General features: G+C 32.2%; 2 protein-coding genes across 2 annotated transcripts in view; both read right to left on the bottom strand.

The window, feature by feature from the left end:
- Positions 1-3,204: 3,204 nt before the first annotated feature.
- On the bottom strand, positions 3,205-16,518 carry LOC130447431 (ITG-like peptide). The gene is made up of 5 exons (XM_056784246.1): positions 16,352-16,518; positions 11,988-12,132; positions 8,848-8,980; positions 8,380-8,621; positions 3,205-6,183 (listed from the first exon to the last, which is right to left on the bottom strand). The coding sequence occupies exons 2-5, from the start codon at positions 12,123-12,125 to the stop codon at positions 6,049-6,051; spliced, it is 648 nt and encodes a 215-aa protein (XP_056640224.1). The 5' UTR covers positions 12,126-12,132; positions 16,352-16,518; the 3' UTR covers positions 3,205-6,048.
- A 3,233-nt stretch (positions 16,519-19,751) lies between these two features.
- LOC130447430 (serine protease filzig) overlaps positions 19,752-22,610 on the bottom strand; it is a 35,520-nt gene continuing 32,661 nt past the window's right edge. Inside the window, exons 4-5 of the mRNA XM_056784245.1 lie at positions 20,390-20,625; positions 19,752-20,336 (exon numbers count right to left, since the gene is read on the bottom strand). Coding sequence (XP_056640223.1) covers positions 20,166-20,336; positions 20,390-20,625 — 407 coding nt within the window. The 3' untranslated portion in view covers positions 19,752-20,165. The remainder of the gene's footprint in view (positions 20,337-20,389; positions 20,626-22,610) is intronic.

Consider the following 22,610-nt stretch of genomic DNA (forward strand, 5'->3'; position numbering starts at 1 on the left):
AATAATTGACTTAAAGGGCACCACAGTCATTAGAAACAGTGTTTTTCTGTAGTTCAAAAGATCTAGTAGTTGCAGGTCTGCCAAAATGACGTATAAAACGTCATTTGTCTATAAAAATTGTTTATTCGTGTAGCTCAAACGATTAAGGGATGCAGGTCTGCCATATTGAGAGAAACACTGTCATATGTCATTAGGAACAGTGTTTTTCTGTAGTTCAAATGATCTAGTAGATGTAGGCCTTCAAAATGGCATATAAAACGTCATTTGTCTATAGAAACTGTCTATTTGCCTAGCTCGAAAGATTAAGGGATTACAGGTCTGTCATATTGACACAAACACCGTCATACGTCATTAGAAACAGTGTTCTTCTGTATTTCGAATGATCGAGTAGTTGCAGGTCTGTCAAAGTGACGTATAAAACGTCATTTGTCTATAGAAACTATTTATTTCTCTAACTCGAAAGATTAAGGGATTGCAGGTCTGCCATAGTGACACAAAAACTGTCATATGTCATTAGAAACAGTGTTCTTCTTTAGTTCCAATTATATTGTAGTTGCAGGTTTGCCAAAATGACGTTTACAACGTCTTTATCTATAGAAACTGTCTATTTGTCTAGCCCGAAAGATTAAGGGATTGCAGGTCTGCCATAGCGGAGCTTAAAGCGTGATATGTCTATAGAAACTGTTCATTTCAGTAGATCAAATTATTTAGGGTGTTGGAAACCATAGATTTAAGCGCACCTATTGAACAAGTAGACGGCTATTCTATTCAATGTCAATATGACGTCTCACACTTGTCACTATATCAGGATATGTCACAAATAATTAATTTGACAGTAAATTCGTTTCGAAATACGTGTGGTTAAGCGAAACTCGAATCCGTATGATATCTTTTAGTTATTTTTGTAGGATAATCTATATAAATTCGATAAAAAGTATTTAACTATGAAATACTCAATCGAAAGTTTATTTTTTCGGGGTTTTCATGGAAAATAAAAATAAATTGATTGCTTATAGACATTTATTAATATATCAATTAATAATATGTAGAATAACATCGATATAGTTTTAATATGATATGTATGTTATGATATGTATCAATCTCGTATCGTCATTATTTTTTTAAAACTTGCTCCTAATTCTAAATAGTCAAAAACTCGTTTGAACCGAATCTATAAAAAATATTACCAATTATCAGAGACGGATTTAGGGTTGCTGTCGCATTAGACGCCGTTCGATGCACTGCTTTTTTTTTAATAAAATGGATTCCGTTAATTTCGCTTTAATATTTTTATTTCCAAACATGAAGGATTATCAAGTTATAAGCCTTAGAAAGACGTCGATTGTATCGTTAAACTTAATTTCATGGTCTAGCTGGACTTCAACAGGCAGTACTGCAAAAGCAAGTGGTTTAAATATAATTGTCTTGTAGGAGAATTACCCAGTGGCAATTTCCCTCACGTTTGATCGAGGGATAAGCACACAACACAATAATATGACACTAAAATCTGTCAGGTAAATCACACGCCTTCTAAGAGGTGGGAGGTGTCATTAGAGGTTGAACCATGTGTTAGGATGGGTTTCCATACGGTAAGAAGTGAGATATTTCTTCTTTAACTGACTTAATTTGGAGGTCTGAACTGAAATTATCTTCGTATAACGAAATAACTGAACCTAGGTGGTTCTATGGTGTCAAAAGCCTCCTTCAGATCTAAGTATATTGGATTCAATTCTCCTCTTTACTAGAATGCCTTTATTCCATTTATTTCGTCATATTCCCATTATCTGGTCCTCTATAAATTACCTAGTAAATATTTTTCTTCTTGTTCCTTGTCTTTGTTCTCTCCTCAGTTTTCTTCTCTGTTATCTTGTCAGTTTTCTTCTTTGTTCACCTTCCCATTATCTTCTTGGTCTTTCTTTCTGTTTTCTTTTTGGCTCTTCTCTTAGTTTTCCTCTTGGTCTTTGTTTTCATGTTTCTCAACCACGTATAACAAATTATTGGGCCTATTGGGTTCTATCTATAGCGTCAGAAGCCATTCTCAGATCTAAGTAAGTGGATTTAATCCTCCTCTTTTCTGGATTTCCTTTTCCATCAGCTTCATCCAACGTATACTCCACATATTCTCCCAAGATTTCAATTATTTCGATATATTTTCTTCAACTGTTTGTTTCCATTATCTTCTTGGTCTCCCTCTCTGTTTTTTTCTTGGTTCTTCTCTTAATTTTCCACTTGGTCTTTGTTTTCTTGTTTCTCATCCATGTATAACAAATTATTGGGCCTATTTGGTTCCGTTTACAGAGTCAAAAGCATTCCTCGTATCTAAAGATGTTAGATTTTCCTTCTTTTTGGTTTTTCTTTTCATCTTTTCAGTTTCAGTTTTCCTTCATTTATTTCGTCCTAGTTTATTTAGTCCTCCATTGATTATCTTTTTGGTTTTTCTCTTTATTTTCTTTTTGGTTCTTATATTTGTTTCTTACTTGATCTTCCTATTTGTTTTCTTACTTATTATTTCTTTTTTCACTTTATTCTCTCTGCAAGCTCTTGTTTATTGTATTTTCAATCATAATTTTGGTTATTTCATTTATCTCCTCTATTTATTCCTTTTTGATGACATATTTGTGTAGGTTTTTAATGACAAAGTATTATTTTATTTAATAAAAATACATTTTAGTGAAGTTTGAAGATAATAATGGAAAACATTAGATATGAAATTGAAAAATTAGTTTTTTAAATTTGGATATAATTGGGCCACTCTGTATATAAATATCTTTGAAAATTACTTCGAAATGATCCAAACACACTTGACAGCTAAATCTAGTACAGGCACTAAATGAATTTTTGTATTTTTTGTTTCAATAAACGTGTTTTCAAAATTTTTTATAATTTGTAAACAGTCGGTTTCAGGAGCAATTTACCTGAATTAAAATAAAATTATGACGGATTCCTTGGTTTAAAAATTAAAAAAAAAAAAAGGAATATATGCATTATTTTAAGGAGCTATCTACTGTACAGGGTAGTTCATAAATGTTTTTATTTAAGAACTAGAATTTTTAATAGTTGAAAAAAGAATTTTACAAAAAAAAATGATAACGAAGTAATTTTTAGATGGAAAAAAATTTAAGAAACTACACGAAAATGGCGTGAGAATTGATATTTGGAAGTACTCGATGTTGTACAATCAATATATATATATATATATATATATATATATATATATATATATATATATATATATATATATATATATATATATATATTGATATATAGTAAAATCCTGTTTTACCATTTTGATTTCTTATGTTTATAAATTGAAAATAAGGCACAAAATACCAAAAAACACTTAAGAAAAATAAAAATTGTAAACTAAAAAAAGGGTACCAGAGTTTTGAATAGCTTTTGTAGTACTAATGTTTACTATTCTAAAAAATATTTTTGACATAATTAGTGGTAAAATATAAAAATTTTCAAAATGTACTTGACAAAATATGTGAGTGAACAAGAAATTTGTGTAATTACAATTAATGTGAAGTGGACTTCTGTAATATTGTACACTAAAAAAAATGACAAAAACAGAAGTTTCAGCTTCTATTGTTGTTGTTTTGTTCAGTTAATTGTTTTCTTTTGGTTTAAAAATTGTTTCCTTGCAAATACAATGAAATTTATTATTTTTTGTGTTGGAAAAAGTTTCAAACGAGTCTTTATACTAAATTCACGTCAAATCATCACAGATAGAAGTTAAAAATATCTGTAAAATATATGTGCGTTCTATACAAAGAAGTATATTAGATATTTGTATTGTGGGTGTGCGTTTTCCCCATTTTTCTTTTCTATAAAACTACTTTGAATCTGTTATTAACGCCTAGGCCAAAAAACATCGATCGGAACATTGTACTAACTATTAAAACACCTCATTCAATAGACATGTTTACATAAAACAATTTATTTTCGATCTAAATGTTTGTTTAAACAACAAACTGTCTAATAAAAATGTCGATTTTGTACAAAAAAAGATACACGAAAAATTTTAGAGATGGGTCTGTGTGTACACACCGTTATTTTATCTCTGTATCTTTTTGGAACTAGAAATATCAAGTAATTGAATAATTGAAGGAACTAGTTCCAAAAAAACGAATAAAGATATCGATTCCATCTCTATCTACGATGTTGCACCAATTATATTCACTCCAGAAGAGAGTTTACAGATGTGACGATATGTTCATATCGTGATTTTGTCATGGTATCTTTTTGGAACTACAAATATCAAGTAATTGAAGGAACTAGTTCCAAAAAACGAATAAAAATACCGATTCCATCTCTATCCGCGATGTTGCACCAATAGTATTCACTTCAGAAGAGAGTTTAGAGATGTGACGATATGTTTATATCGTGATTTTGTCATGGTATCTTTTTGGAACTACAAATATCAAGTAATTGAAGGAACTAGTTCCAAAAAACGAATCAAAATACCGATTCCATTTCTATTCACAATGTTGCACCAATAGTATTCACTTCAGAAATGTGACGATATGTTCATATTGTGATTTTGTCACTGTATCTTTTTGGAAGTACAAATATGATGTAATCGTATTAACTTTTTCCAAAACCGTCATTTCCATTTCTATCTACAATGTTGCACCGATAATATTCACTCCAAAAGAGATTTTAGAGATGTGACGATATGTTCATATCGTGATTTTGTTCACTGTATCTTTTTGGAACTACAAATATCTAGTAATTGAAGAAACTCAATTCAAAAAACCTATGAAAACTTTATTTTCTTCCAAATCCAGGACGTTTTACCAATAATACTTTCTATAAGAGAAAGTTTATAGATGTGACGATATGTTCACACCATAATTTCGTCACAGTCTCTTTTTTGGACTACAAATATATCCAAAATCGGATAAAACCGTCATTTCCTTCTCAACACAAAGTTTTTCACCAACAATACTCTCCAAGGAGCAATTTTGGAGAAGTGACGATATTCTATACCGTAATTTCGGTCACAATATCTTTTTTGGACTACAAATATCAAGTAATCGTAAAAACTTGTTCCAAAAAACGAATACAAATACCACTTCCATCTCTACCTACGGTTTTGCACGATAGTTTAAAGATGTGATGATATTCCATACCATGATTTCATCACAGTATCTTTATTGGACTACAAATTTCAAATAACGAAGGAACTAGTATCAACAAACAAATAAAAACGCCATTTTCATGTCAATACAGAGTGTTTTATCATCAATAACTCCTCCAGAAGAAAGTGTAGAGATGTGACGGGATGTTCATACCGTGATTTTGTCATAGTTTCATTTTAAAATCAAAACATCAAGTAACTGAAAGAATTAGTTCCAACTTAACGTCATTTCCACCCTAATACAGGATGTTTCACGTAAAATACTACCCCGGAAGAAAATTTGGAGATGTGACGATATGTTCTTATCGTGATTTTGTCACGGTATCTTTTTTGAACTACAAATATCAAAATATATTTCAACCTGTAACCAAAACAGTTACTGAATCACGGTTTTTTTTGGAACGGTCGTGTTACTTCCCAACTCAACTCTATACAATTTTATCAATAATATAATTGTAGATATTTCCATCGTGGTTCTACGTTGTTATTTAGATAAAGAGACTAATTCAATGAAGTAATTTGAGATATTGATTTTTTTTTGTAAAATTTCAATTATAAAATCATTACAAGTGAATTTTTGATATTTTTTTTGAAGCCTGACGTTTGACATTTGACGTTTTTTAATAGACAATTTGTGTACACTAATAAAAATGACTTGATACGAAGTACTTTGGAGGGCTCGAACTTTTCACTCAATATTTAGTCGCAGTAATTCGTATCAAGTTTCAATTACACCGAGAAACATGTAGATTTACGAAACTTGTGAATTTGCAAATTAGAAGATTTGTAAGTTTCGTAATGTCAAGTCAGTCCGTCACATAAACAAATAAAATCATCAATTTAAACTGTAAATTATGTATAGTTATTTTTTTTTCTTGAAGGAATTATAATTACTCGGTAAGTATTTAGTGCAAGGGCCTCTTGAATGTACCTAAGCCGGTGAGTCTCTTTTCACCAGCCGTGTGTTGTACAGTATTTTTTATCTGATCTGATGCTACTGGGCCAATGCAGATAAGAGGATCTTTGAAGTAGGAACAAACCTGGAAACAAAAAAATTGATGCAATGAACTAACGATGAGATATATAAGATGATGAGTTAATAGATTTATCGAATTTCTAACCTAATACAACCAATTCTGTCATGTGTCATTTGATTTCTGTCATGTCATTTGATTTCTGTTAAATTTGGATGAGCTACGTCGTTTAGTTTCTATTTGACAGCTTTTGATAGCTCTTGAAGAATTTCAATTATAATTTGAACCAAGTTGAGGGAATTTGTAAATGGTAAAATAGTTATTTACTGAATTAAATTGTTAGCATTTGAGATTGGAAGATGTCGAATGTTCTAGATGCCTAGTTTTGTAGCCATGAATCCACTGTAACACATCAGAGAGAAGAAAATAGTCAAAATTACCGATTTTTTGAGATTAATCAGCACCAAAGTGGATTTGAGAGATATTGGCAGATGTCTATCACGTGATATGAAGAACAAACGTAAAACTATGGATTTAGAAGGCTTTAAAGTGATTTTTATGGTAAGAATCATCATTAGAATGAAGTTAAAGTACCGTGGGAAATCTGTACCATCCATTTTAATGGTGAAAAAGTGGTTTACTGAATGTCCTTATTGGTATTTAATCATTGGAAGATGTCGAATGTTTAGCATCTTCAGATTTGTTAATGTGAATCCACCGAATAAAACTTAAAAGACCAAAAAACAGTCGAAATCGTGGTCGTTAAGAATTTTTCATAAAGTACCATCGTTCGATTCAAGCTAACACTATGGGAGTTTTGCACGATAAATTTTCAACGTACCGTTTTGTAACCGTGGATCCACCCTAAAACCCTAGACACCGAAAAAACAGTCGAAACAATAGGTTCTGTGGGATCCTCAAGCATTTTTTATGAATGGAATCATGATTTGAATCCATCTCAAGTCGATAAATGCCATGAGAACTTTGCACCATCAATTTTAATGGAACAAAAAGTGGTTTATTGAATTTCGTTGCTGACATTCTAGACTAAAAAATGTCGCATGCTCTCGATCTTTATTTTTGTATCCATGAATCCACAAAAACATCGAATCAATGGGTTCACTCTCAATAAATCGGTACCGAGGAGAGTTTGACAGTTATTGAAAGCTGTCTGCCACGTTATTTCTGCAAAAAATGTGAATTCTGTGAGATTTTCAAGCATTTTCTGTGGATGGAAATCATGATTTGAATCCATCTAAAGTCGATAAATATCATGGGAAATTTGCACCATCAATTTTAATGGTACAAAAAGTGGTTTATTGAATTTCGTTGTTGACATTCTAGACTAAAAAATGTCGAATGCTCCGGTCCTTCATTTTTGTATCGATGAATTCACAAAAAATCATCGAATCAATGGGTTTCTCTGAATAAATAGGTACCGAGGAGAGTTTGACAGTTATTGAAAACTGTCTGCCACGTTATTCGTGCAGAAAATGTGAATTCTGTAAAATTCTTAAGCATTTTTTGGAATTAATCATGTTATGAATCGAGCTCAGATTGATAAACATCTGGGAAAACTGCACCATCAATTTTAATGTTACAAAAGCGGTTTATTGAATTTCGTTGCTAACATTCGAGTCTGAAAGGTGTCGAATCCTCTGGACAAAACTTTTTGTCCGTGAATCCACAAAAAAACATCAAATCAATGGGTTTCTCTGAATAAATCGGTACCAAGGAGAGTTTAACAGCTATCTTTAGCTGTCTGTCTGTGAAATCCTCAAGTATTTTTGGTGGACTTAATCATGGGAAAACTGCGCCATCAATTTTAATGGTACAAAAGTGGTTTATTGAATTTCGTTGCTGATGTATTAGTTTCGTTAACGTATATCCACCACAACATAATAAATACCAAAAAAAACATGAGTTTTTAGGGGTGATTCAGCACGAAGGGAGGTTTAAGAGCTAATTCAGTTATTTAAACGGGTAAAAAATCTAAAGGGAGTATTATAACAACTTGTTGGGTTCATTTGATGAGGATTTGAAACAAATATGACCGTATTGAATCAAGGAAAACATTCTTTAGAATTAAGATAAAGCAAAATTTTAGGTTTTATTGTAAAATGTACGAATTAATCCACCATATTTGACGAATTTAACCCCTAGAGATAATTGTTCATAAATAAAGAAAATATTTGATTCTAACGGAAAAAAATATATAAAAAAATCAGTTTTGAATTAACAAAATCGTATGTTGTTATTTACCCTTCTTGGAGCCTGTCGGTGACGTCTTTGTAGTTGGCAGCACAGTCCCCTGGATATATCGCATTCGTTGGACATATTACATGGTTCGGAATATTGCTTGTCTTGATGAACCGGCGGCCTACAGACTCGCGTCGATACTCCAACTTCCGCTTCCGCACAAACCAATCCCGATTCACAATCCGCGTCTCTTCTACATAATTCCCCAACTCTTCGACCGAAGAAGTTTATACATGTACCGATAACTAGAAAAATTGACATATTCAAGTCACTTATTTGACCGGTAGAGGTCACCACGTGTCACATTTTTAAATTCATGGATTGATATTTCGAAAAAAGTTCGTCAAATAGTTTTACGGTCGAAATTTTTAGAATTGTTTGTATAGAACAATGGAAAAATGGAAAAAAACGGGAAAATTTAACTCTGAAAAGTAGGAAACGATAAATTTTTATATATAAATATTTACTCACTTCCGTCTACGTCAACGCATATTTGTCCTGGGCAACAATATTCGTTAGAAGAACAACGTTTCTGGTAACAGGGATCCTCTTCATTGTTTTCGTTGATGTATTCATCTAAAATGTTTTCTTCGCCTTCGTTTCGCTGGAAATAGTAGTTAAGGATGCAAATAATTGAATAAAGTACAAAAAAGGACAAAACCTAGGAATTTCAGGACATAAAGATGCGATGCTTCGATTTAGGAGAACCTGAACACAAATTACGAATAAGAAATAATGAAAAAATTTGAAAAGTGGATCGGTAGACAATACATTTGGCCAATTTCATAATGAATTTTCACGAGGCTCCAGGAGAAGACATAAACCAGTCACCCCATGCACCAGGTAATCTCAGATCGACGCAGTCATAATATTCGTATTCAATAACCTTGACAACCCCCAGGAAGTAAATATTTGACCAATTTCATTACCATGCGGCTCCAAGAGTCGAGGTATAAATCAGCGACACAAGGCACCAGGTACCTCGTGGGTCAGACGATATATAAACGAACCACCCCGGGTACCAAGTACCTCGCAGGTCATTGCCGTTCTGATTTTCATGTTCAGCGACCTCAAAAACCCTCAGGATGTTTGTAGTTGACCAATTTCACAAAGAATTTCCACGGGGCTCCAGGAGATGACGTATAAACCATCCACCAAGGGCACCAGGTTATCGCTGATCTTCGTCATGATTTTTGGGTCCAGCGACCTCGAAAACCCTCAGGATGTTTGTAGTTGACCAATTTCACAAAGAATTTCCACGGGGCTCCAGAAGATGACGTATAAAACACCCACCCCGGGCACCAGATTCTCGTAGATCTTCGCTATCGTGCTATCCGTGTTTAGCGACCTCCGTATGCTGCTCACAAATTCCTAAGTTTTGTGTTTTATTTTTTCGGCGGAAAGTAGATATTTTCGCGGTGGTAGATATACCGGGAGAGGCCGAAAAATTCACGTTTTTGTGTTTTTATATTTTACATTCAAAAATTCTCATTTCAAATAGAAATTTTGTAGGTTCATATAAAAAACTATCGACAAACACTTCGATTCTTTGTATAGAAAAAGGCAACGTCAAAATATTTATTCATATCGGAACTGGGGATAAAATTTTAATTTCCTCTGAACATTTTTCATTTTGAATCTACTTTTTTTTATTCTGATTTAACGAGACTAAGCTCGAGTGAGTTGTAGAATATTAAACAATTTTAAACTACGTGTGAAGCATAATGGGTAATGCAATTTACGTTGGTCGAGAGATAAGCTTTCAAACAAACTTCCACAGTTTCTTTTTAAACTTAATTTTCTCTAAAAACTTCGCTCTACCGATTTTTATGAAAAGGCACGATAAAATACGAGACTTGCATCTATTGGTCGAAAGCTTTTCATCAAATTTATATTTACAGTACATTTGAAAGAAAAACATTTCTATATTTGAGAGAATGCGGATTAGAGCTTGTACCAAATTATGCAATAGAATATAAATTTGTTATTTATGATCCATCTGTCATATGTTACATGATCGACAGCCTTGTAATTATGTGCGTCATCTATTCTGTCATATGTCAAATGTCAACGGCCTTGTATTCTGTGCTACCGCGCGTTCTATGTCATTTATTATATGTACTATGAGTATCATCTATAGCCCCATCTGTATTTCAACTCATCAATTATGTGCGTTATCTATCTTTGTATCCTGTATTGCCACGCGTTCTATGTCATTTGTCATATGTTCTATGATCCCATTTAAAACGTGCATCATTCATGATTTATTTTTGAACTCATGAACTATACGCGTCATTCGTCATCCATTGTATGCGTCATCTAGCCAGTCATATTTCACGTATCAGCTGTTTTGTATTCAGTGCTGCCACGTTTTTTATGTCATTTGTCAATGTTCTTTGATCCCATCTAATACGTATGTCATCTATGATCACTTCTGTCTTTGATATCATCAATTATATACGTCACTTTTCATCCAATATGTGCATCATCTATACTGACATGTTAAGTATCAAACGTCTTTTATTTTGTGTTGCTACGCGTTCTATATCATTTATCTATGATCCTATCTAATAAGCGTATCATCTATGATCACTTCTGTCTTTGATATCATCCATTATATATGTCACCTGTCCTCCTTTATGTGTATCATATATACTGACATGTCAAGCATCAAACGTCTTTTTTTTTGTGTTGCTACGCGTTCTATATCATTTGTCTATGATCCTAGTTGATACGTGTGTCATCTATGATATACGTCGTCTGTCATTTGTGAATGTTCTATGATCTTTTCTAATACATGAGTCATCTACGACCCTTTCTGTTTTTGAACTTATGGAAGATAAAGGTAAGGAGGAGTAACTCATATGGAAGACGAGTTGAAGATGTATATCAAATAATAAAAACCTTCCAGAATGGCGCCGGTGTAGACAAAGGGTATGGTGTGGAGCTATTGTAGATGAATGTAATTCAAGCAGTTTGTTATTGCAAATTTCAAAGAATGTACATATTACTATAGTAAATATAACCTAAAAAGAATTTATTTTTATACTAATGTGACGCCACCCTTCTTTACTTAACACTTTTTCATATTCTCATATTGTTATCCTTACCTACACCCACCATACTTCAAACTCAATTGTTACGTGTGTCATCTGTCATTCATTATGTGTGTCATTTGTCCTGTCATATGTCACGTGTCAACCGTCTTGGATTAATGTTGTTTTTTAGTGTTTTTTATTAAATTAGTTAGTTTGAAATCTTCAAATTATGCAAGGAAACCTTAAATTTGCACGTTAAAATCTATATTAGATCCGAAATTCACGTTAAAGTCCGAATTGTATGTAAAAAAGTTGATTGATCAAGATAAAGAAAATATGGAGGTGTTTCTATCATATCATGGGACACTCTGTATATGTAAGACGAGCTCAATTGGTATACGTGTGTTTTATGAGGAGTTCGTCTCAGTCAAAAGATTTTCAAATGTTACCACTTCCGATTAAAGTGGAAATGGATCGATCCTTACTTATTTGATTACAAAATTTTTTTTAAAAACTTTGATAGTTACAGTTTCTCTTCATTCTGTTTCATTTTGTTTCAAATAATTCACTTACCAAAAATCCTCCACCACCATGTCCTCCGTATCCCAAATTAGCAAGTACTTCTGGTGAAAATCTGTTAAAGAGACCTCCCCATGCGTTAACTTTCTGACCGATGAGGCATAAAGCCGAAAATAACAGGATAGTTTTCATTTTGAGTCTGTAACACAACATTTTGATATTCATCTACAGACATTGTATCCAAAAATTTAAAATGACCCTTTTCACTACTACTAGTCATTTTCTGCTGGATATTTTATCTACCCTTTCTCATAATAAACAGAAAAAAATGTCAACATTCATAAATAAACGAGAAAGTTACATTTACAGTTATGAATTTCATAAATAACTTTTTCTAAATACCCCGTATAATATTATATTATAACTTGACAATTCAATAACGAGAAAATGAAAATTTTTAATAATAGTATAGTCGCGGGACAAAAAATTCGACGTGAAAATAATGCTGTGACATGAAAAAATTTTTCTCATACGATCCCTCGTTTCTGAGTTATAGGCCTTTAAAGTTGCGAAATCTTATATTTAAGTACATTTTCTAAATTATACATTCGAAAATTACGAATTTTCAATGGATGATTGATTGAATTTTACACAATACAAGTTGTCACAATGGAAATAATTAATATTTTATTTAATCAAAAAACGAGGTGTGTGTATTGAATTTAACAAAAACATAACATTGCGTGTTTGTTTCAGAAATTAATTTTTGTTATAGTTTGTACAAATAGAAAATTAGAGATTAGTATGAATGAAAAATGTCAGCATGCACATATCCTGACCGTAGTCACGTTATTTATTAATATACAATGATTTGCAAAAAATTGTCCTTTGTAGAATAGGAAACATTGTATTTTGATTCACCCTGTATTGGATTTAATGTATTCAATAATCAACAATTTTTGAAATACCCTGTATAATATATTACAACTTGACATTGCAATAACGAAAAAGTGAATAGATGTAAAGAATTATATCTTCCTGAATAAACTTTTTCCCAGTGTATAGTATATTTCCCTTGCAAACTTATGAATGTCTTTACATAAAGCAAAAAAAACTTTTTCTAACTTTATTACCTTTATTCACTTTATCCCAAGAGGAAAACACAATGGGCGATTTGCAGAAGCAATTTGAGACATTTTTTTTTCTCGAAATGCCTTCTCCTTCATGAAAAAACTTATTTTACTGGCAAATCCCAGTTAGAAATAAAGTGGAAAATCATATTTCTCATTTTCATTTCAAGATATTTATATAGATCAATATGTGCGATAAAATGCTAGATGATAAATCAAAAATAATCTATAATATATTTATTAAACTAATAAGAATGCCATTTAGTATTCAGGAAATAATTAACTATCAGAACATTTAATTATAAGCGATATAAAGCTTAAAATGTTAGTTTAGAGTTTAAAAATCTTAAGAAATTATAAAATATTATTTAATAATAAAAGGGTAGCCATTTTTATTTGCTGAGGTAGACGCTAGAGGTAAGTGATAAAATTTAGTGTACGTTTAGTGTGATAATTTAAAAAGTGTATTTCAAATAATTACATAAAAAACTTACCAAATAAATAGTGTTTTTTAGTGAAGTGATTAAAATATCAATCATTTGGATTAAATATATATCCGGAGACGACATATAATATAAAGATTGTAAGGTTAGTACCCCGTATTAATTTGTTTTTCTGGAAATTTACGAAGTTTATTACGAAACAGTTTATTTTTTCGAATTGTGAATGATTATTTTACACTTGATTTATATTTTTCACATTCTATTATTCTAAATTTCAATTTATAGCTTTAACTAGTACACTTAACCTCACTTTGAAGAAACTTGACGTTTATTGTTAAAGTTTTGTATCTATAAACATTCAGCCATCTTTTAGTGGTAAATTAAATTACTTTTTGAATATAATAACGCTCATTATTACTAGTTGAAATATAGTATATTATATTATAAGGATTAAAAGTGCATATTTTTTTACGAGCAATATTTGCAGTTGCGAGGAGGAGTGGAATGCAAAATTGCGAGTACTAAAATAGTACAAAAATGTCAACATTTTTCGATGGTTGGAGAAAAAATAAATTATTAAAAATCAGAGTTATTTTAAAATAGATTCTATTTGGTAGTCAAAATTGGTATTATATGTCTCCTGTGAAGTTAGAAGTAATTTGAAAATTAATGCTATTTAGTTGTAGTCTTAATGAGTTTTGTTTTTCTCATGGAGATTCATTTTCTTTAATTATCCATTTTCTTTTCGATTAGTTATATATATAATATAATTATAAGGTAGTTCAAACTTCATAGTGGTTTTTTATAACGTAATTCAGAGAAAGAATTTATTGATTGTAATTATAAACACGTTCCAACTGCATATTAGTGCATAAGTCGTAGAATAAAATTAGAAAATAATAATGGGGAACTCAATCATATAATCTAACCTCACATTATTAATATTAATGAGGTACGAATTCATATATGCATTGGAACGAAACGAAATAATCAATAGGAGTATGGTTAGCTAAAGGCCTGGGTATATAAATATTAAGTTAGGTAATATATGCAAAAATTATGATTTAGGTATTTCAAAATAAGATTTTAAAAAGAATTATAACTGATAGAAGCTAGGTATATCCTAACTATGTTATAAGAACACTTATACTTTGAAAAAATAGAAAATAGTTGTTATAAAGGATGTTACAGGGCATAAACAATCCTTAAATAAGATGTAATTTAATTTCTTCTATACTTGAAGAACTTCTTGGGTCTCATTCTATCTCTTATACTTATACTATAGGTGCATCTTTCTTTGAACCAAATTATTCAACTCAACTCTTCAAAACATGATTTTTTTCACATTATGAGGAACATTTGTCCCATAGATGGATTTGGAAATTTTTGTTGTGAACTTAATATTTTAAGGCATTAATTTACCCAATCTTCCTTTTTTATTAATAAGCACTAATATTAGTTAATGAGCTCAATAAGAGTAAAATTATTCTTTTGCTATCAGTTGAGCATAAGAGTTATAATATAGGGGAAAGGCACATAATACGAGACTCCTTTTTATTTTGGTTAAAGAAAGGGGTAATAATTTAATTTTTTCGAATAGTTTTATATAAAAACGATAGACTGCTGTGAATACATTTTATTTTAGAACGCTAAGTTTATTTGGAATAATAATTATTTCTTTAAAGCAATAAAAACTAACAAAGTAATTTCAATATGACATAGTGTAGGCTCATATTAGGAAATCTAGAAAAATAAGGAGAGGAACCAAAATAAAATTATTGTTATTTATTCTGCTAGAAAACAATGGATTAAAATTGTTACAATACTAAAATCTAATCGAAAAGAAGCTTCTAAGCCAAAACTAGTCCACTTTTCACCTCCAGTGTCTTTTGAATCTGATATTTTTTCATTCTTTTTGGTACTTTTAATCTTTTATATGTTGTCATTTTAGTTTCTTTGTGAATTTTTCTTGTATGGAGTTTTATTAGAATTTAGAATTTTATTAATAATACAGGGAAGTAAATTATTGTTAAGGTTTTTTTAAGCTAGATACTCGATAAATTGGACGTTAACCATCGAATTTGATCCGAGTGGAATTTTTGGAATATCCAAAATACCATAAAACTAAACTATTGACATTTATTTACAATTTTTTAAGGTTTTAACGAAATTTATGAATTTCGGGGTGTATTATAATAAAAAATGACGTAAAAGATGAAGAGGCTACTTAATAGGATATATTGAAGCGAAATAATTCAAATTTTATTAACTATACAGGGGAGTAAATTATTGTTAAGGTTTTTTTAAGCTAGATACTCGATAAATTGGACGTTAACCATCGAATTTGGTTGAGTGGAATTTTTGAAATATCCAAAATACAATAAAACTAAACTATTGACATTTATTTACGATTTTTTAAGGTTTTAACGAAATTTATGAATTTCGGGGTGTATTATAATAAAAAATGACGTAAAAGATGAAGAGGCTACTTAATTGGATATATTGAAGCGAAATAATTCAAATTTTATTAACTATACAGGGGAGTAAATTATTGTTAAGGTTTTTTTAAGCTAGATACTCGATAAATTGGACGTTAACCATCGAATTTGGTCGAGTGGAATCTTTGGAATATCCAAAATACCACAAAACTAAACTATTGACATTTATTTACAATTTTTTTGTTAAAAATGGGCCTGATTTAATGCCATAGATTCTCATATTCTTTACGATAAAGTGGAATATCATATCGAAAATATATTTACATAAATCTCATTACTAAGACAACCTGTATACTGTAACTCTCGGTAAAATATTTTATTTCTAACTATTAGATAACTACACTTACTTGTTTTTATTTGAAGCAATTTATTTCACAAAATAGTTCACATTAACCAACTGAAACGTTTTTTCGACAAAACCACTCGTCACTATCCTGAAAAGAACCCAATTATATACTACGTAGCAGTTTCTTCTGGATCTATAACCAGACGTTTTGTTATATGCTTATGATTCGTACGAATTCGTGAAGGATCGGCGGGGATCGTTAAAGGATACGTATTTCGCGTGGGCGTCCTTCCTTATGATTTTTATTCTATCCTAGTTGGTAGAGCGTGGGAATCGTGATGTAATTCTAGTTTTTTTTTTGTATATCTACGGGCTGAGAGATAATGAAGAAATTACGCCCTTTGTGCACTTGTAGCTTGTTCATTTTGAAAGCTGTTTTGACCATTTGGAAAAATTTCGTAGCTTCGATTTCAAAATGAACGTCAGTGTTCAAACTTGTGTTTAAAAATTTTTCATCCAATTAATCTTTGTCTTCTCTATTAACTTTTTTACACCAAAGTTTATTTTAAAAAAAAAATTTAATCCGTGGATAACTTGAGCTTTTGCCAAAAATTTAAATTTTAACCCCATAGTGCAATCGTAAAATATTATTGAATAAAAAAAAAGATATTTCGACTTTAGGGAATTTTTTATAGATCTTAATTAGTTAATTTAACAAAAAAAAATTATAACAAAAAATAATATATTTCTACGTATCAATTAAATAAATAACAACATACATTCACAATTAAAAAATACACAGTAACAACAAACAGCATTTAAATATGTTTTAATGTAAAAAAACATTTTATCCATTAAAAAAATTTCATTATCAAATTTCGATATGGAAAGTAATTATGGCTTTTATAATAATTTAAAATTCAATATTTAAGTTATTCACACTTTATAAAGGATTAATTAACCCTCTACCCGTTTACAAGAGTTGTAGCTATCAAATAACAAAGCTTGTAATAGTTAAAATACAGTTATTTACTTGTTATTTACGTTGTCGTCGATGTAACCTTCAATAACTGTAACCTAGTGTGATGTCACCAAGCTCGCTCACACCAATGAACCCGTGGAAAAGTCAGTTTCAAAAACATACGAATTCCTTTGTCCATACCATGATTATAATTTAAAAATAAATCATTTGATGTGTTTTTCTTTACCACGCACTCAAATTTTCTTCATTAGATGTTAATTTCACTTTAGGAAACAGATAGAAATCGCACGATACATGATCTGGCAAATAAGGCGGATGATTTACCATTGGGATCAGTCGGCGTATTGCTATTATGATTTGTTCACGATGCGGATCGATTTTTCGATTATTCTTTATTTCTGATTACGGTTATTCACAATTTATAAAGGTTAACTAACTCTCTACTAGTTTATAAAAGTTGTAGTTATCAAATAACAAAAACTTTCACAATTTTTCTTTCCTACTTGTTATTCACGTTGTCGTCGATGTAACTTTCGATAACTGTAACCTAGTGTGATGTCACCAAGCTCGCTCATACCAATTAACCCGTGGAAAACTCAGTTCCAAAAACATACGAATTTCTTTTCCATAGCAAACTTACTTTTTTGTTTGATCAATTTACTATGATTATAATCTAAAAATAAAGAGTTTCTTCATTAGATGTTAATTCCACTTTAGGATAGACAGATATAAATCGCACGATACATGATCTGGCAAATAAGGCGGACAAATTACCACTGGGATCAGTCGGCGTATTGCTCTCATGATTTGCTCACGAAGCGGATCGATTTTTTGATTATTCTTAATTTCTGATTACGGTTAGGTTAGGTTTAGCAACCAAGTAAATTTATACCCAATCGAGCTTCTTCAGCTTTTTGTCAAGATGAATTCTTCAGTCAACGGTGGTAACATCGTTCCAAAGAAACATAAAAATGAAATCCTTCATATGTTTTGTATTTGGATTTTCAGTTCGTACGCTGCTCTAATTAGTTTGTGATCTGATGTTGTCATGTTGTATAGATCATGGTCTGATGTTAGAAACAAGAAGCTAGCAAAATAGCCATACCGATCAGGGACTCTAGTTGGGTCATTGGTAAGTTGAATTAGTCCGTGACTGTTGGCAAAATCTTCGGCTTCCCGCCCCTAATCGTCAGTTCTGTTGGAAAACTTGAACCAACTGAGGTGATGGATATTTAAGTCACCAGCGTCTGCGTTTTGATGGTTTGATCGTGGGTAATTTTATTGGTAACCAAAACTACTCTAAATGAAGGCCACGGCTGTACTTTTATGTTTACAGTAGCTTTCTCAATAGGAGATTACATGTTATTAGTGTTAGTCTTGTTTTTTTATAACTACACCTCGTATAATTCGCATACAAAATTATTTTGATTTTCATGATTCAACCTCTATATATATATATATTACAACAGTTTATGTTTTCTTTTCTGATAAATATAACAGTTTTGGTACGATGTTTGACCATTAGATAATGAGGTTATGGTAATCCTGTAACAACGAAACTTCTATAGTGGCAACACTGTTCCATATTTGAGGTTATTGAGGCTTATTACAACTATTCGCAGCGCACAACTCACTGTCTGCTTTAGCGCTGCGTTCAAATCAATTCAAGGAAATATAATGAGATTGTATTGTTAGACATTGCTCGGCTGAGCGTACCTTCGACTCACAGCGTATCCGTCGACAGTGTGTGTGTGGCTGGAGATGATTCTGTGAGCTATACGTTAATGTTTGCACAGGCATCGCGAAAAATTGCACCCCGCCACTGCGTGGAACGTACTTTTGACTTCCAGGAAGGTTTCAACGTTGCCGCGGCCACCCTATTTACCGGATCTAAAAGAATTTATGTGAGATGTGTACCCGGCTTAAACGTGTGTACCTCCCAGGTTAAATATTGGATGCCACACATCTCATGTTCCAGAAATTTTCCCGTTTGGTTTAATGGATAATATTCAGCAATGTGTTTTGGTAAATTAATAATATCTGAAGCTTGACCAATATCAAAGATTTTTCGAAGGTAAAATACGTGGAGGCGTCTGCTGTAATGAAAACACAAAGAAAGGCACGAAGAAGGGAAAGAAATACAATGGTGGCTAGGCAGGAGACATGGGACAAAGGTACGATAAAGAAGACGATATGTGGATTAATAAAGATTAAGAAGATATAGATACATGAATGAATACTACAGAAGATTCAACGAAGACGAAGACGAAGATTTAACGAAGACGAAGATTCAACAAAGATTCAACGAAGATTCAACGAAGATTCAACGAAAATTCAACGAAGACGAAGAATAAGAAAACTACATAATACATAAGACATAGATACATGAATGAATACTACAGAAGATTAAACGAAGATTCAAAGACGAAGAGAAGACGATTAACTATGTTTCATAATTTATTTTTCTTTGCATTCTGTTTCTCCAATTACTTTTGGAATGTGGTTGTTGGGATGGGTTCTTCTTGACAGAAGCCTCGATCGATGTTAAAGGAAAACAATCTCTCATTCGGAAGGAGTGTGCCTTTTCCAGAGCTGGAGAAAGTGCAAACAGTTCTAAAAAACGAAGAAATCCAAAGATTTTTTTGTTGCCTAGTGTAGTTTCAGTCTCATTATTTAATTGTCAGACCTCGTATATTGTATTCGAGATCAAGATCACGTTTATTCCATGACTAGTAACGAACCAAGCAACGTTCTCTTGGTCAAACTAGATCCCGATCGCTGGACTAAATACTGATTCATAAACTTGACATGGTGCGTCAATACCTGTACGTGAAATTTTGATAAAAATGTATTTGAAATGAGTAAAATTTTCCTAAAAACCCTGCGTATGTTTCTATGGCGATGTGACGCCTGTTATAGTCGTTATCCATGGTTTGAAAAATTGGGTTCTCATATAAACTCCTGGTAAATACGGCGCAGCGCATTTTATACCGTGCGAAACCGTTCCGGCGAGTTGATACCTTCCATCCGGACGTTGAAGGACCAGCGGACCTCCTGAATCACCCTATAAGTATAAATATATCTGATAATGCCTACAAACGATTAAAATATACTTACCTCGCAGGAATCTTTTTGTCCGTTCGCGTATCCTGCGCATAAAAAGGATTCTAATATAATTTTCGAATGACCGGCGGTTCTGAACATTTCTTGACATACGTGATTTTCCATTATCGGAACTTGTACTTCTTGTAGAACGGAAGGTACTCCACCGCCATATTTCAACCGACCCCATCCCGTTACAGTTGCCATTCTTCCGGTGAAATCCTCGTTATCCTGGGGGAGGCATATGGGAACTGAAACGTAAATTGAATGTTTACGTTGGAGAGATCAAAATATTGAAAGATTATTGAAAGGGGTGGAAAATTTCGTGCAACTTTTGGTAATTAAGGACCATTAGAGAATACAATCGGCTTGTGATTTACAATCAGATAGAGGGGATATCGCTGATTGGAATAAAATCGATTTTACATAAATGTTTATGTATGAGAAAAATAGATTCCTCATAATTTGATTGAAGCTCAAAAAAGAATGATGATCCTAATCCCACTAAAGTTTTTCGTTCACGTACCATTTTCTAAGAAAATGGTGGCTACTGTTTTTGGTTGCACTAGACCCGTCCATTAGAGCAATGATTCCCAAAGTGATCCAGGTAAACCCCCAGAGGTCTGCGGAAGCCTCGACAAGGGTTCGCACAAATTTCCACCGTTAGAGAGATTTCCAAAGTGGTCCAGGTGAACCTCTAGAGGTCTGCGGAAGCCTCGACAAGGGTCCACACAAATTTCAATCGATAAATAGATTCTCAAAGTGGTCCATTTGAACCCTCAGAGATCTGAGGAATCCTCGACAAAGGTCCACACAAATTTCCATCGTTAGATAGATTCCCAAAGTGATCCAGGTAAATCCCCAGAGGTCTGCGGAAGCCTCGACAAGGGTTTGCACAAATTTCCACCGTTAGAGAGATTTCCAAAGTGGTCCAGGTGAACCTCTAGAGGTCTGCGGAAGCCTCGACAAGGGTCCACACAAATTTCAATCGATAAATAGATTCTCAAAGTGGTCCATTTGAACCCTCAGAGATCTGAGGAATCCTCGACAAAGGTCCACACAAATTTCCATCGTTAGATAGATTCCCAAAGTGGTCCAGGTAAATCTCCAGAAGTTTGCGGAAGACTCGACAAGGGTCCCTACAAATTTCTATCGTTAGATAGATTCCCAAAATGGTCCAGGTGATTCCCCAGAGGTCTACGGAAGCTTCGACATGGTCCAGATCTAAATCATCACATTTGTGGATGAGTTTTGGGAATATGGTTGAAATGTAATAGGGCCCAACGAAGCCAGTAATATTTTGAAGTGAAGAACTGTTAATACCGAATAGTATACAAGTTAACACGAACAAGATTTTCTTGGTCGACGTGGATTTGATTAGCCGGATGTTACGTTCATAGTTCTCTTCGTACATTATATGATCCAACGGAATGTGGTAAGGAATTGCTGTCCAGCTGTGCTTTGCCTAACCTAACCTAACCTAACCTAACCTAACCTAACCTAACCTAACCTAACCTAATCTAACCTAATCTAACCTAACCTAACCTAACCTGATGGAATAGTTATAGTTATCTTGAGAAAATGTTAATGGCTATATGAAAACTAAACAAGATTAAAAAAATTCTTTATTCCCTTTCCTTGCAAGTCTGAAAATCGTCTCAGATACACTTATTTTACATATATTTGTGTGTATGTACGAAATTGCAGGTGATTTTAAGTGTTCCCGTTTTCGAAATTTCAGGCTTTTTAACTTTGTTATCATCTATTATTTTTTAAATACAAATTATATAAACATTCACCCAAAAAATTTTAGTTTTTAAATAAAATGTGGTTTAATAAATGTTTTTTTTACTTGAATCTGTTCAATATGGTATTTTTTTGTCGATCTGAGATATGATCCGAATCAAATTTGAATTAATTTAGTGAAAGTACATAATTTGTGTCACTTGACGAAAAAAAAGATGAATCAGCTGTGACGCAGCGATTATTATTGTTAGTACAACTTTCTAGGCTCGTCGATTACTACTCCGAATTCCTTAAATGTTTATGATTAAAAAAAAAAATCTTGAATTCTTGATTTCATAATATGATGCATCTTTAGACTCAAAATATTCGTAGGCCAACTGTTTAATTTCATCGTCACTTTCGAATCTTTTACCTCTGGAATTTATGGAACCATTGGTGATATTCACAATGAACACACTGTTTATACCAACACTCACAATTACACTGTTTT

The sequence above is a fragment of the Diorhabda sublineata genome, chromosome 8, assembly GCF_026230105.1.
Source record: "Diorhabda sublineata isolate icDioSubl1.1 chromosome 8, icDioSubl1.1, whole genome shotgun sequence".
Lineage (NCBI taxonomy): Eukaryota > Metazoa > Arthropoda > Insecta > Coleoptera > Chrysomelidae > Diorhabda > Diorhabda sublineata.

What these genes read in the sequence shown, in the direction of transcription:
- LOC130447431 (XM_056784246.1), bottom strand. Translation starts at nt 12,125, where the DNA reads ATGAAAACTATCCTGTTATTTTCGGCTTTATGCCTCATCGGTCAGAAA. An exon ending in ATGCGTTGACGTAGACGGAA is followed by an intron (nt 8,622 to 8,847) that starts GTGAGTAAATAT and finishes CAATTTTTCTAG; the next exon opens with TTATCGGTACATGTATAAAC. An exon ending in ACCGACAGGCTCCAAGAAGG is followed by an intron (nt 6,184 to 8,379) that starts GTAAATAACAAC and finishes TTTTGTTTCCAG; the next exon opens with GTTTGTTCCTACTTCAAAGA.